Genomic DNA, 15,668 nt, shown 5'->3' on the forward strand with positions numbered 1-15,668 from the left:
AAAAGCACTTTAAATGTTTTCTATAAGAAGCACATATCTAGTACTTCTATCAAAAAATACTTTCTAAAATTAATTTCACAATAAACGACTTTAAGCATTTTAAAAACATTCACAAACGAGCTCTTAAAACTTATGGTATTTGATTATGTGATAACGATGATGTAAATAATATTAAGATTTAGTTACTTTTCTCTAGCAGCCGAAATTAGCACATGATTTTGTTGACCGTAGACTGAACTTCTTGCGTCTTGACTCTTGACTAGTTGCGTTGACTCGGCTCCTTCCCTCGTAATTTCCTCTTCTCTTTCCTACCTTCAATTATTCAGTATAAATTGCAGTCTCCCAAGGACTCTTCACTCCGCCAAGACACCTTCAACCTCTCTCTCCCTCTTAATTACCTCTACCATAATATAATCTCCTTTTATTTTCTTAATCCTTTGGATTCTGCTGAAATATTTAAAGTTTTGGATTCAACTTCTTGCTCTCAGATCTGTCGAGCTCCACAGAAAAATGAAGGTAATTAGGATTTCTCTTTCTGCAGACAACTTTTTATGTGATTTTTTTACATAAAAGATATGCTTTCATGACTGATGATGCTACTTTTGGGTAAACCCAAAACTTAATTTTTCGAAAATCTTGGATACCCATACTTTTTTTACACTAATTTGTAACTTGGTTCTGAATTTTGAACTTCGCTTTTCTTTTTTCTTTTTTTTTCTGACTATAATTTGTTGTGAGTCTAAATTCTAATATCTTGTTTCATGACAGAAAGTAGTGTTGAAACTGGAATTACACGACGAGAAGGGTAAGAAGAAAGCCATGAGGGCCGTCTCGGGGCTTGAAGGTATAAATTCCACCATGGCCATATTTCTCTCTTTTTCACTCCCATCTCATTAGTTTCGAATTAGCAGACCTAGGCGTAGCCAAGTTAGTTAAAGCAATTTGCTGGTCTGCACTCAAGTTCGAATCCACGTCTATTTGAGTGACGAACTAATTTAATTTTGTGACTGGAATTTTCTGTTTGCAGGGCTTGATTCAATTTCTATGGATATGAAGGACAAGAAACTGACGGTCACAGGGGACATAGATCCAGTGGATTTGGTGGGAAGATTGAGGAAGCTTTGCCGGACGGAGATAGTCTCGGTCGGACCGGCAAAGGAGGAGAAGAAGAAAGAGGAGCCAAAGAAGGAGGAGACAAAGCCGAAAGATCCAAAGGACGAAATGGCTGAGCTTATCAAGGCCTACCAAGCTCATTGTCCTCCAATGCCTGCATATTATTACGTAAAAAGTTCAGAAGAGGATCCCAATGCATGTGTCATTTGCTAAATGGTTGGCAAAGTTTAGTTGATATGGTGGTGTTTATCAAGAAGAGAAATCAATTCAAATGTACAGTGGGTAAAATTGGGATAAAACTTTGGTTAAAAAACATGTGGTTGGTCTTGAATTTTATATGATCTAGAAGTCTCTGTGGTATTTTTGATATGCTACTTTGTATTTTATATGATCTAGAATATTAAAATTTAATTAATTTTCTCTTGCAGCCAAAATTAGCACATGATTTTGTTGATAATCTCCTTTTATTTTCTTAATTTCTTGAGTACGGGCTCTTTTTATGTGTGCGTAACTGCATGGGCTCGTGATCCAACATGTAGATTATAAAAAAGTTAGAATTTGCTTTGTCACAAAAAGGGGCTCTTGAGTACAGGCAACAACCGCTAACAATCAATGTGGAACTACGTATCACAAGGTCGATTCTCATTGTGAGAAGCTGCCCTACAGGTCAGTTTTCGTATCCAAGAATTTCTTCATAGTTGGAGTCATATATTGTACCAAACCAAAGTTCCAACCCAAGCCTTTTTCTACAGTGTCTCACTTGACATGGTCTGAAATAACACGTGGAGATCGTAGAAATAAAGAAAAGGTGGCTATGGGGGATATGGATACCTGCCAACTTCGACGACCCACAAGAAACTGGAAACGTACCAAAAAACTATTCATCAAGCCAACGACTCAGAATTAATGTTGGTTCCAACAAACACTACGATTGCAGATACTTTTAAAAAACCATTGAATTTTTCCAAAAGTGTTCGAAGCCATTACAGTGTCGTTTGGCAACGTGAGATTACTGATAACACAGTTCTTAGGTTTTGTTTGGAAGTGGTTTTAAAATGATTAAAATTGTTTTAGATAAACCTAATATTTGTTTAAATCCCATTTGAATGATGATGGAATATGGGGGATATGCACGACATTAGATAATGAAGTATGCAGGATGGGATGATTATCATATACGTACAAATGGTATATGCTTTTTGATGTTGGCCATGTGGAAGATTATATTGGATGTATTTGATAAAGGACTAGGATTCTCTCATCTCCTCTTTCCATCCCCTTCCATCCCCTCCTCTCATATTCTCTTATTTTGCCTTTCTCTTACTATAAAAAATTAATATAAGATGTTGACGTGGTTTAACCGTAACCGTTCAATTAGGAGAGGAGGGAAGGGGAGAAAAAAGAGAGGGGAAAGAATCATACTCGTTTGATAAATGTGCTATGGATAAAACATTATGCATGGGATAAAGGCTACTGATTGAGTTTTGATGATGAGGTATGAAGCCTAGGTGGGCTAGACTTCTGATGTGATGTGATAAGCCTATATAGGCTTTTATTTTGTTTGAAAAGTCGGGCATCCAGAAGATAGGCTTTAGCCTATGTCACGGATTGGTCTTTCATTCTACGAGTTTGAGTTTCAGTTGGTTTCTACGAAGTTATCAGGCCGTGCCAAGCAAAAAGTATGGATGCTATAAATACAGAGTCATAGGCAACATTTAAGGTCCCTCCAATTTAACACACAAATTTCCCTGCACAAACCTCTCAACCACCTTGAGATTTTTATTTTCTTTTTCCGCCAACACATCTTCAGTTTGGATAAACAGCACTGTGAAGGTAACCAACGACATCATCTTTAGTTTGGATAAACAGCACTGGAGCTGTAGAATCAGCCGATAAACAGCACTGGAGCTGTAGAATCAACCGATCAAGGAGCACTTTCAGTTTGGTAAATAACACTGCTTCGAGACCGACTGGTTATTTATCCAAGTCTCAGTCGACAAGGATTTTCAAGTCCTTGTTGGTAGAAGTCATTTCATCAGCCTTCTCGACAAAGTAAGGTGTTACAGATTACTACATTCGGCATATTGAAAGCTGGATATTTGAACTTCACAGAACTAGCAGTCTTGTCTTCAGACTCTAGAACCCAAAGGCCTAGACGTGTTCCTTCCTCGGCCGCAGTCGCAAGATCAAGAAGTCAACAGCGCGCCCAACGTCACATCAACATATTTTACTCCCCGGTCAAGTTCGACCGACGAGTTGGCACGCCCTGCACATAACCAAATGACGTAGTTAGCTTATTAATTACTCGGCATGTGTGCCACGTATGTTTGATAGTTTTTAGAATTAACAGAATCCTATAAAAGCACTTTAAATGCTTTCTATAAGAAGTACATATCTGATACTTCTTCCAAAAAACACTTAAAGTGCTTTTAAAATTAATTTCTTAACAAACGACTTTAATCATTTTAAAAACATTCACAAACGAGCTCTTAAAGCTTATAGTATTTGATTACGTGATACCGATGATGCAAATAATGTTAAAATTTAGTTACTTTTCTCTTGCAGCCGAAATTAGCACATGATTTTGTTGACCGTAGACTGAACTTCTTGCGTCTTGACTCTTGACTAGTTGCGTTGACTCGGCTCCTTCCTTTGTAATTTCCTCTTCTCTTTCCTACCTTCAATTATTCAGTATAAATTGCAGTCCGCCAAGGACTCTTCACTCCACCAAGACACCTTCAACGTCTCTCTCCCTCTTAATTACTTCTACCATAATATAATCTCCTTTTATTTTCTTAATCTTTTGGATTCTGCTGAAATATTTAATTTTGGATTCAACTTCTTTCTCTCAGATCTGTCGAGCTCCACAGAAAAATGAAGGTAATTAGGATTTCTCTTTCGGCAGACAACTTTTTATGTGATTTTTTTACATAAAAGATATGCTTTCATGACTGATGATGCTACTTTTGGGTAAACCCAAAACTTAATTTTTCGAAAATCTTGGATACCCATACTTTTTTTACACTAATTTGTCATTTGGTTCTGAATTTTGAACTTTGCTTTTTTTTTTTTCTGACTATAATTTGTTGCGAGTCTAAATTCTAATATCTTGTTTCATGACAGAAAGTAGTGTTGAAATTGGAATTACACGACGAGAAGGGTAAGAAGAAAGCCATGAGGGCCGTCTCGGGGCTTGAAGGTATAAATTCCATGGCCATATTACTCTCTTTTTCACTCCCATTTCAATAGTTTCGAATTAGCAGACTTAGGCGTAGCCAAGTTAGTTAAAGCAATTTGCTGGTCTGCACTCAAGTTCGAATCCACGTCTATTTGAGTGACGAACTACTTTAATTTTGTGACTGGAATTTTCTGTTTGCAGGGCTTGATTCAATTTCTATGGATATGAAGGACAAGAAACTGACGGTCACAGGGGACATAGATCCAGTGGACTTGGTGGGAAGATTGAGGAAGCTTTGCCGGACGGAGATAGTCTCGGTCGGACCGGCAAAGGAGGAGAAGAAGAAAGAGGAGCCAAAGAAGGAGGAGACGAAGCCGAAAGATCCAAAGGACGAAATGGCTGAGCTTATCAAGGCCTACCAAGCTTATTGTCCTCCAATGCCTGCATATTATTACGTAAAAAGTTCAGAAGAGGATCCCAATGCATGTGTCATTTGCTAAATGGTTGGCAAAGTTTAGTTGATATGGTGGTGTTTATCAAGAAGAGAAATCAATTCAAATGTACAGTGGGTAAAATTGGGATAAAACTTTGGTTAAAAAACATGTGGTTGGTCTTGAATTTTATATGATCTAGAAGTCTCTGTGGTATTTTTGATATGCTACTTTGTATTTTTATTTTGATATAGTATTTACTCGGATAATCAATGAATGAAAATCAACTATATTAGCAGCTTCATTAATATTTGAGCATAAAGTGATTTCGATGCACTCTTTTTTTAGTGCACTATTTTTGTTTTAATCACTCGTTATATTTGATTGTAAACTTGAAAACTTTCAAGTCATTTTTAATAGATCTCAATGAATGTACCAAAATAAAAGTTGAGTATTATGATCGAGAAACAAAAAATTTAAATTGAATGATTTTTTGACATGAATAATAGGACAACGAGTGACCGAGATAATTAATTGTAGAAAGGATTAGGAAGAGAAGTGCAACCCGATGTCTATCTCAACTATATATTAAACTTAATAGTTTACAATTAATATATAATTTCCATGACTCACTTGAAATATAATTGACCTTGCTCTGAGTTAATTCAAATAAAACGACAAGGAAGGAGTGGCTTTTAGCCCTTAACTAACAAGGCCGATCTGCTACTCAAGTGAGATCTATAGCTACAATTAAGAGAAAATTGTAGCTATAGATCTCAACTTTAACTCAATTTAATTAGAGTAATGGTTTCTCAACTAAAATTATTGAGCATTGATCGCTTAACTCATCAAAACGTGCAGCTATGGTCATTTTTATCAACTCCGTCAAATTTTCGTCAAGAAAGTCATGATGGAATGAACATTATTTCACTTGAGTTAGAGTTTAGGGACATTTGCTCTAATTGGATGGAAGTTGAGGGGCCATTGCTACAATTTTTTCATTTAGTTTACATTATTTGCATCTTGATTCAACCTCATGTGTGTGGCACGTGATTCAATTTGACCAAAATTTTGAAATTAACGAAAATAAACATAGTTGCACGTTTTGATAAGTTAATGTAATAATAGCCACATATTTTTAAATGAGATAACATTACTCCTATTGATTAATTATATAAAATGCAATGAAGAATTCCATATGTGCAAACAAATACAATAAAAAATGTCTCAATCAGAAAAGAAAATAGGATTCTACGATGGATTGGTATAATAAGAAGACGTATCACATTAGGCTTCCTGTTGATTAATTAAACAGCTAATAACATATTCGTTGATTGATCTAATGATCTCTATCACATCAACATAGAACATAAAACGTCGTCGTCGGTTGGTAAAATGCTTCCATCATGTGAAAGTCGGCACTAATTAAGCATTATTTGTGCGGTATGTATTGTTACCAAGTTTCTAATACAGCTTGGTTACTGTTTTCTGAGTTTGTTTTGTCTAATTAAGTTGTGTATTTTGTTTTACTTCTTCTAGCTAGCAGATTGAACCACGGAATAAGAAAATAGAAAACATAATACTTAATTAGAGCAGATAATATGATCGCTGATTAACTAATGATAATTTAGAAGCATTTTATAACTTTATAATATATGGTCAAGAGATGACAACTATCCATATGCACTGTTAGTCTTAGACCTCAGATCTTAAACACCTACTTGTATTACAACTTGCAGTGTCATCAACTCATATTTTAATAGCATAGGAGCGTAAGTTAATACATCTACGAACTTAATGCTAGATAGATCATTTACTTAAACCATATTTAGATTTAAAAAATAAATATAACCATCAACCGCCACATTATTAAATTTTTAAATAAAGAACCAAAATATGATTTAAAAAGATAGTATTCCTGGCATTTTTCAACTTAATTAGGTTTTAAACTTATCCAAGGGTGATGCTAGAGACTGTCTACTTGAATCTATTTTGTATACCGCATGATGCGGCAGTGGTTGAACTAATTGTTTAAATCATTAAAGAATGTATTCAACAATTAACCACTACTTCATGTAATCTACAAAATATAGTCTAAAATCATGATCTACTAACATTTTCCTTAATCCAATGGTTTAATATTTTTCATGATTTATGTGCAAGTTAACGACAGTCCTCAGCTGATTTGAAGTTAAATAAATGTATAGAAATAACAATAAATAACTGCGCAATTCATCACATACTCACGGTAACATACACAAGCAGATTTTAATGTAGTGGTAGTATCGGCATGTATTATTAATTCACTTATACTATTGCACGTAAAAATTTATTTAGTAATAAAGTACATAAATTTATGATATGTCAATCATATCATTTACTTATTTTATAACATGTGAATCAATAGCATCATGCGATTGATGCACTTAAAATTTTACACAACAGGATTAAGGGGAGAACAAAAACTAACTAATGGTGCTTGAAGTTACCGTGAAACTATCAATTTATATAGGCCAAAATTAACCCATCATTTATTACTATTATTACTCTCATCTTCCTCCCTCCACATCTCAACCCAATTGCTTTGAGCTTCTTCTAATCCAAGAACTGAACCCTTCTTCTCTGCATCCCAACTTGTAGACAATGCCCCATACGCAATCCCAAGAGCCGAAGCCCCAAAAGTCAACAGGGTCGTCAAGAATGGTAGCCAAAGTGGCACATCCCACAAGTGCTTCTCCTTAACCGCATCAAAAACTTTCAAAAACGCAAAGCCAGTGGCCAAAGGCAGGCCCACAGCGGCGATAATTCTCACTAGCATCCTCTCGAAAACGACCTGTGGAACTTCCTCATCGCCGTCGTTGTTATCATTTTTGCCGGAGTTTTTGCTTGTAGGCATTTCCTTTGTCGTGGCTGGTGGCGCACTGCCAAAGCCTTTTGCATTTGCATGTGTTTTGTATGCACTTCTTTTAAGGTGGCCTAGGTTCTGCAAGGTTGTGGGGTGGAAGGTTAGGGTTTTGGGCTTCCATGGCAAAGAGTTTGGAAGATAGAGAGATGGTTGGGAGGAAAAAATCAGAGTTTTCATGGCTTATGATAGGTTACTTCATTATAACGCCAAGTCAAGTTGTATGGTCTTATTGCTAAAAACCTTATCCCAAATGGATGGTGGTGACGTGGTCTCTAGAGATATTTTGTAACTTTATTTCATTGTGATTTTTCTTTCTGATCACCAAATTAACCTAGCTAGGGTAATTTGTTCTGCACTGAACAAGCAAAACTCTCTAAATCCAATAATAAAGTGAGAAAGGAACCAACTTAGTAAATTAGAACTCGACCTACTTATTGTGCTCTTGCAAATTAACCACGCACACTAAGTATCGTTTTATAACTATTTCGTTTTTAGGGTTCAGTTTTATTTTTTATACTTGAGATATATGATCAAAATGTAAAGGGAAATGATGGATGAAGAAAAATGGTGTGAGGGAGGGGAAGAATGTGAAAAATTCTCAAAAATGAAACAACTTAAAATGATTTTTGTTTGGCTTTTTAGTTAAAATGGTCTCTAACATTGGCATAACTTATCACTTTTGTCTCTGAGATTGAAAATCAATAGAGGTGGTCCCTGAGTTTGTCCGTTGTAAATCATTTTGGTCATTCGTGAAAAATTTGTCAACACCATTGTTAAATTGTCACGTGAGAGACCATGTGAGCACATTTTTAAGTATATTTCTGTCAAACCAACTGTTTTTAGCCAAAATGGTTCTTGAGATTGACATAACTCCTCACTTTGTCCCTGACAATGAAAAATAGATAGAAGTGATCTCTGGGTTTGTCTATTGTAAATAATTTTGGTCATTTTTTGAAAAATCTATCAATATCCACGTTAAATTGTCACGTGAGCAATTGCGTGACCACCTTTTTAAGAATATTTTTGTCTAACCACCCTCTCCACTTAATGAGAATATTAACAATTTTTTCACAAAATAGTTTTATTAACAAAATCTGTCAATATCCTCGTTAAGTGGAGGGGTCGGTTTCTCAAAAACACCTTTAAAAAGTCGACTGTTATCGCTCAAGTGACAATTTAACAAAGATATTGACAAATTTTTCATGGAATGATCAAAATGATTTACGATAGACAAACTTAGGGACCACTTTTATCAAATTTTCTTTGTCAATGACCAAAGTAAGAAATTATGACAATCTCAGGGACTATTTTGGCTAAAAAGGGGTTGGTTTGACAAAATACCCTTAAAAAGGTGATCACGTTGGACAAACTCAGAGACCACTTCTATCGTTTTCAATTTCAGACCAAAGTGATGAATTATACTAATCTCAATGATTATTTTGGCTACAAAACCTTTTTCTGTTTATAGTTCATTTTGTATATCATTTTATATACATCTCTTCTGCATTTTCCCCCGCCATTCCTCCACCATTCTTCATCATCTTTTCCAGACGTTTCTAGTTTATCTTGTAAGTATCCTCATGTATGTCCAAATTATTATTCTATGTGTATCATACCTGTTTGTCCCGTTGTACTTTTCTTTCAACATTACAAAAAGAAACTCAACCTACTTAAATTACGATGTCAATCCATAATACATCTGATTACAATACTTGATTAGATAATTTTCACATCCAAATTAAGCATTGTCAAAACTCGAAGGGAAGATGGAGCTAAGGATGGATGAACCTTTGAAGATGCGACAATCTTAATACGCTGTAGGGCACGTAGCTAGCCTCTAAATGGTGAACATCAAAGGAAAAAAAATATTCAGGTTGACCTACTCAAATATTAGGTTTAGCACACCAAGTATCAAATTAGTAGGTAATCACATATTTTAGTGGTTAATTAATCTCTGATTGGGGATCTCTCAAAAACGTACAGCATGTCTATGGAGCTCAATATCCGAAATTTTTATGGAAGTACGCATGCTGAGTGATTTGTTCCTAATAGTTAGTGTAAGTGTTTTGATATATACGTGGCTTATCTCTCTAAAGTAATACTTTATATTAGAATAAGTCATAAAAATTTTCGGTTCCAACTTGGGACCAGTTATGTAATGGAATAAATTCTACACTATAATAAGTTATAATTTTTCTTGGTCAAATCTTAAGAAAACACCCCTTCACATGAGTACAAAAATATTCAAGAAATAAAACAATTGGCGCTAAGGAATTTTAATTAGGAAATACACTATTCATTAAGAATAAATAAGTCAATAAATAATATTTTTTAACTATGCCTTTATTAGTAATAACCTCCTAAAGTTATAAAATTAATTTGATTCCAACTGCATAAATTCGGAGGGATTATAACTTTAAGGATAATGCTAGGGAGATTAAATTTGTAGACAAAATTTACAAACTAAATTATGTCTCACCAATAGGAATGAGCACGTTTATCAACGCTCAAGTAATAATCGAATTATCAACTTCCAATTTATTTAGTTTACAAAATTTAATTTCTCTAGCATTATCTTAATTTTAAAGACGTTTTACTTACATTGAAATAGAATACATGCACTAGTAAGAGAAAAGCGAGTTTATGCTGCCCTTTTCAGTGTCTACGATTCCCACTTTGAATAAAACAACGAAAAAAAGTACTTTTTGATGCTTATATATAGCAAGCTTCCTAGTTTATCTTCATATCTTGTAGTACTACAGGAGGGAAATGTCTACCTTGAGATGTCTTGTGATATATGCAGTATTAATGTTGTTTCTTCTTTTTTATTTTAGGTTTGGTTCTCACTCTCTTAATCCTGAGGCCAACTTGATTCGAAAATTATTGGTCAAAACAACCAAGGATGAAATATATAATATCGGATTCAGAAATGAAGAGGCAAACAGAATCCATGTGGGCAAGTCAAAGCGCGAACGTATAAGCAAAACTCAAATTGAGTCAAAGCGATCGTCTCCTGGAGGTCCTGATCCACGTCATCACTAGCTTTATCAATCAACCAAGGGGAGAGAAGCTTCCTTACCCAAGTGTCATTACCTTGTTCTTATTTCTCTCCCCTCACGTGAGACCAGAATATGAAGGTATTTTCTTTCAATCATAAGGTGTGTATTTGAACTTCAACAATATATAGAAGTGGTTGCCACTCCTATAACATGTGTATTAAATAACATGGTATGAACAACATTATTCATTAAGATCAATTTGTCGTTGATCATATCCAATTTTGAAGTTGTTGCACCTCTTCTGATTTTATAGAGAAACTGGTCTAAGCGATACATTACAAAGCAATTTTTTTATTATAAATTTTTAATAATATTAAGAGGACGGGAAGAGTTCAAAACTATCACCATAATTTAGAGAGAGATGAATTTCGTATCTGGGACGCAGCATGAATATAATCTCAACATTCTATCCACTAGGATATTGAACTACATGCGAGATATTGCTTTCTCACTAACGTAGCCAAAACAAAGACAACCTGAACAAAGTCTAAATCAGGCCTAATATGTGATCGAAATCAGATAGGTAATTTACGAATGTTTTGCCTTCGTGCATATCTTCTAGTATAGTTCGAAGTTTATTTTTGGGCCGTCAACAAATTAAAAAGATCATTTCTTCTTCGCATTTATGTTTCAAAGTTCAAACTGAGAGTGATTTACAATTTTGCACGCAGCCGAGGACAGGATCAAATTTGTTTGGTAAGATCTGTCGTTAATTGCGTTGAATTAATTTTAATTTTAGGTATTAAGCACTGTTGTGTTAGTAAGTGCACGTTGTTTCTTATATTTCATCAAGTACGTAATAACTTAATTAAATTGGTTTAATTAATTAAAATTAGGATGGTCTTCAAAAGCGTGCAAAAGGAAGCATAAACAAATGCAAACAATAATTTAACAAAATTTATCGTTTGACAAAAAATTATTGCAAACAATAAAGCTTGATTAATTGTGAAAATATAAATGTATCAGGTGCTTTTTTCTACTGTTGCATGTTATTACAGGTTAAGCATATAAGAAAGTTTATAGTTACGTTCTATTCCATAACTAATTTATTCTAATTAATTACTACCTTTTAAACTTTGTGGTCACTGGGATTTTGCAGCTTCTCATCATTCGATTTTCTTGAGGCCTGCCATGATAAAAAAAAAATTTCATATAAACAAAGCAAACCTATTTATGTTACAGAATTATAGTCATGTTACGTCACATTTGGTGCCTAAAATTAGATTGGATATATTAACTCACTCGATGCAAGGATGGTCAGCTGCTAACCAGGCCTGCAGATGCATGCAGGGCAGGTCTTATGATAGGTTGTTGAGTGTATGGATGAATGGGTGACCCGGGTGCAGAAGTGCTGTATGAAGATAGTAGAGCCGGCTCTGGAGTTCTCCAATAAATCTGAGACGCAGATTTGCTTAGAGTGTTTGAGGCTGATGATCGTCTTGAATATGGTAGGAGGTTGATTTTGATTCTGTGGTACAAAAAAGAAAAACCAAAGCAAGTAGTCAAGATCAAATATAAATAGTATTAATTAAAGTATTAAGAATCATTCGGGTTAAGGGTTTCGCTCTAATTTTTGGAACAGACTTGGAGTTTGCGTAGAAAACAAGAAAAATGTCATCACTCACTTGTTGTGAACATCGACGTATTCATCTGTTTCATCCCGTATATCTTCCTTGAAGACAGAATAAATAGACTGGTTAGTTTAATTTTCAAATGTATATTGCCATAAAAAAATAAAAAAACAGTTCATCAATTTATTTACTAACTTGGTTACCTGCAACAGTTCCTCCATGACATCTTCCATGGTTATGATGCCGATTACCTCCTCGTCCCCTTGAAGAGATTCTAAACTTTCAGATGATACATTTTGCGTGCGCAATCCTTGCCTATGTTTCGTATTTGCAGTTTCAGTTGAATATAGAGGTGATGGTATGTCCACGGAAATGCTCAAACGCTCTTTTTGTTCATGCGAAAAATTTAATCCTGTAGAATCGCACTTAACAACCATGAATTCTACTAGCCTAAAGACAAATTTTTGCCCAAAAACCTTATTTTCAGTATAATTTAAATTACCTCTACCCTCAGCCAGTGTTGAAAGTGATCTTGAATTAGTATCCTTGTTACTCTTCACCACAGCAACCATATGACTATGACCTTTCTGGAACTGCTGCAGTACATCGTATAAAGGCGAATTATCATAGACCCTGTTACAGATTATGTAAATCATTACAGTTTACATTAAACATATGTGCTTTTCGGCAAATTAGTTTCTTGGAAACAGTTGTTGGTTTTGCCCAAAACTTGTGTTAGCATGAAGCCAATTGCTAGATTCCATAAGGGAACAGTCATAGCCTACCTTGGAATCCTTCTGATAGTCAAGTATTTAATTGGCGTTTCGTCCTCAGGGCGGCTGAAGATCAAATTCTTCAACTAGTACATTCCGAAAAAATGTGAAATTAGTTACACGTGGATGAAAGGTAGCTTTAAGGAAATAGTAAACGATGAGGCCTGCTAAGTGCGAAGTGCTTACCAGAATGATGCCAATGATGTTTGTTGGGGTTCCCGAGTAGATAGGTATACGACTGTGACCTTTGCTAGTTATTAAACCAAGTGTATGGCTAAAGATCCATGGACCAAAACACACCAGAATGACATAGTACTCGAATGTAATTAAATGTGATTTAATTTTGGTATGAACAGATTCAACTAACCATCGTAACTTACATGTTGAGTTTTGAATTGATGTCAAGGGAGAAAGTTTGAGATATGGGAGTCATTGCATCTTTAGCAGTCTTGGAAGTCAAATCCAGAGCACCAGCAATAATCGTCGTTTCATGATGCGATAACTCTCCACCTTTCCCAGCCTAGTGATGAACATGATCATAGTAATTAGACTTTTGACAGCGTCTGCATAGACCCTTACATGACATTTAACAAGAATGTCTAGCAAATTTACCTCATTAGCATGCAGATCCACCAATGTTTTTAGCTCCCCTCGTTTTAAGAGCGCCGAATGCCCTTTGCCAAGGAGGCAATCCAGCAGCTGCCACGGTCAAATTTTCCAAACACGAAAAAGTCTTAATCTGCTCAGTTTATGCTTACACGAAAGAGTTGAGTTATGTGAAGCCAGCGAAACTGGACATTGATCTGAGCTATGTCATGAACGTGTATTTTACCTTACTGCAAGGGTACGACAGGGGGAGGAAAACCACAAGAAGCAATCGGACCAAGTGAGACATTTTCGCGCCTAGACTTAGTCCATATCGAGAACATACAGCTTGAGGAATGATCTAAGAGAAAAGGTGAAGGACAAACGATCTTAAGACAACGATAACGTATTGCCAACATTTAAAGTGCATTAGGCCAAGACAAAAACCAAGTGAATGGCTTAAAACAAAATTTTTACCTCCGCAAATGCAAGAACAAGGGTGCCTGACACAAGAATCGCAGCCCAAACGGGAAGAATCGAGTCCAGGAAAATGGGAAGCGCCTTGTAGAACAATACATTAGTTAAAAGGTCAAGTAATTTAGTACTTCAGAACATTAAAACAGCAAAATTACGCATGTCATAGCGGCGTACCTCCATTGCCAGTGATTTTCCTATGAGGAGAGTACATAAAAGTAGATGTTCGTTCTTAACAAGCGGCAGAATCTTCGCTGCAAATTTAGCGAGCTGATTAAGGCTATGCTAGTAATTAATTTTCACAAATAATATTGTAATGAAGTTCACCGCAGCTAGCAACCTGCATTCTTCTGTTCTTGAGGCTGACCGGACTTAATGAGGACTTCAAGATCGACTTGGCTGAAGGAGAGGAGTCCTAAGGCAAGGCCTGATGCAATACCGGCAAATGCCACAAGGACCAAAGATATGACCATAAACACCCAGAAATCGGTCTGACAACATAATATGTCATCGTCTCTCATGGTAGTATAGCAAGTACTAATACTCCAACGGTGAACTGCAATGTATTTATCAAACAGAAGGGTTGGCTTTATACACTTTTGCTTGAACGAACACGCGAAGGACTATCCTTTTTATCGATTGTGCGAGTTACTGCAGCATGAAGAACAAAACCACGAAACAAATAGTGTGAAGTTTTGTGAATTTTGGACAAAGATAATCAGAACACGTAGGAGATGTGAAATATATACAGGTACAGTCTTCTGTCCAAATCCAATCCCTACTGCCGAACACCTCTAAATCTATAGATTCAACAAAAATAGGATAATTAATCTGGTAAATAAAAACCAAAAAAAAAAAAGACGGAATACCAAATTTTAATTGAAAACAAAACAAAAAAACAAAGAGTAAAAAACGGAACCTAAGTCATCAAAACTTGCCCGTTTGGTGGGTTGGATGAGATTGGGTTTTAGAGATAGAATTGGATTGACGGGGACTTGTAAGACATGACTTGTAACTCATCTATAAAAATAGGTTAGTTAACCACAATATTGTGGATTTGTAATCCATCATGTTCGGTCATATGCATCTCACATTTTAATATAACAAACAACAGACTGAACTCAAATCCGTTTTGATTGGTCACAACATGTCCCATCCAACCCACCAAACGAAGCCTCATTGGATTGTGACAATGTGGAAAGCCAACTAAAGCATGCATATATGGAATGAACATACGTAAACTAACTGGGAAAGCTCAGTACCAACTTCACTACATATGCATCCAATCGCCAAAAGAAATTCCTTTTGGTTCTATTTGTTGAGCACCAAAAGCAAAGATTCCACTACTTGATGGAAAAAAAAACTTGGGAAGGGATGACACGATCTTTCATGTCGCACCTAAAAGCATGATATTCTCTGTATTTTGGTCTTATTTGACCTCACATTGTCCATACTCAACGTTAGTTCATATGTTTAATATCAAACCGGTGAAACCAATAGTATTCATAAAAAACAACTTGGTGAATCAAACAACCAAAATGTAGAGAAATATTACATAACGTATCAACATAATTTGTTT

General features: G+C 35.5%; 4 protein-coding genes across 4 annotated transcripts; 2 read left to right on the forward strand and 2 right to left on the reverse strand.

Annotated features, from left to right (window-relative positions):
- The first annotated feature begins 367 nt into the window (after positions 1-367).
- Positions 368-1,547, forward strand: LOC126616697 (heavy metal-associated isoprenylated plant protein 39-like). Its single transcript, XM_050284792.1, has 3 exons — positions 368-516; positions 769-844; positions 1,028-1,547. The coding sequence occupies exons 1-3, from the start codon at positions 511-513 to the stop codon at positions 1,324-1,326; spliced, it is 381 nt and encodes a 126-aa protein (XP_050140749.1). The 5' UTR covers positions 368-510; the 3' UTR covers positions 1,327-1,547.
- A 2,297-nt stretch (positions 1,548-3,844) lies between these two features.
- Positions 3,845-5,030, forward strand: LOC126616691 (heavy metal-associated isoprenylated plant protein 39-like). The gene is made up of 3 exons (XM_050284780.1): positions 3,845-3,993; positions 4,237-4,312; positions 4,493-5,030. The coding sequence occupies exons 1-3, from the start codon at positions 3,988-3,990 to the stop codon at positions 4,789-4,791; spliced, it is 381 nt and encodes a 126-aa protein (XP_050140737.1). The 5' UTR covers positions 3,845-3,987; the 3' UTR covers positions 4,792-5,030.
- Positions 5,031-7,015: 1,985 nt separating this feature from the next.
- LOC126616670 (uncharacterized protein PAM68-like) lies at positions 7,016-7,837 on the reverse strand. The gene has a single exon (XM_050284761.1). The coding sequence runs from the start codon at positions 7,802-7,804 to the stop codon at positions 7,250-7,252; it is 555 nt and encodes a 184-aa protein (XP_050140718.1). The 5' UTR covers positions 7,805-7,837; the 3' UTR covers positions 7,016-7,249.
- A 3,930-nt stretch (positions 7,838-11,767) lies between these two features.
- LOC126616704 (DUF21 domain-containing protein At5g52790-like) lies at positions 11,768-14,610 on the reverse strand. The gene is made up of 12 exons (XM_050284799.1): positions 14,430-14,610; positions 14,267-14,343; positions 14,093-14,176; positions 13,863-13,976; positions 13,643-13,729; positions 13,411-13,550; positions 13,217-13,304; positions 13,043-13,116; positions 12,461-12,890; positions 12,312-12,358; positions 11,929-12,154; positions 11,768-11,812 (listed from the first exon to the last, which is right to left on the reverse strand). Exons 1-11 carry the CDS (start codon positions 14,608-14,610, stop codon positions 11,944-11,946), a joined length of 1,533 nt encoding a protein of 510 aa, XP_050140756.1. The 3' UTR covers positions 11,768-11,812; positions 11,929-11,943.
- Between the last annotated feature and the right edge of the window lie 1,058 nt (positions 14,611-15,668).

This window comes from Malus sylvestris, chromosome 1, assembly GCF_916048215.2.
Source record: "Malus sylvestris chromosome 1, drMalSylv7.2, whole genome shotgun sequence".
Lineage (NCBI taxonomy): Eukaryota > Viridiplantae > Streptophyta > Magnoliopsida > Rosales > Rosaceae > Malus > Malus sylvestris.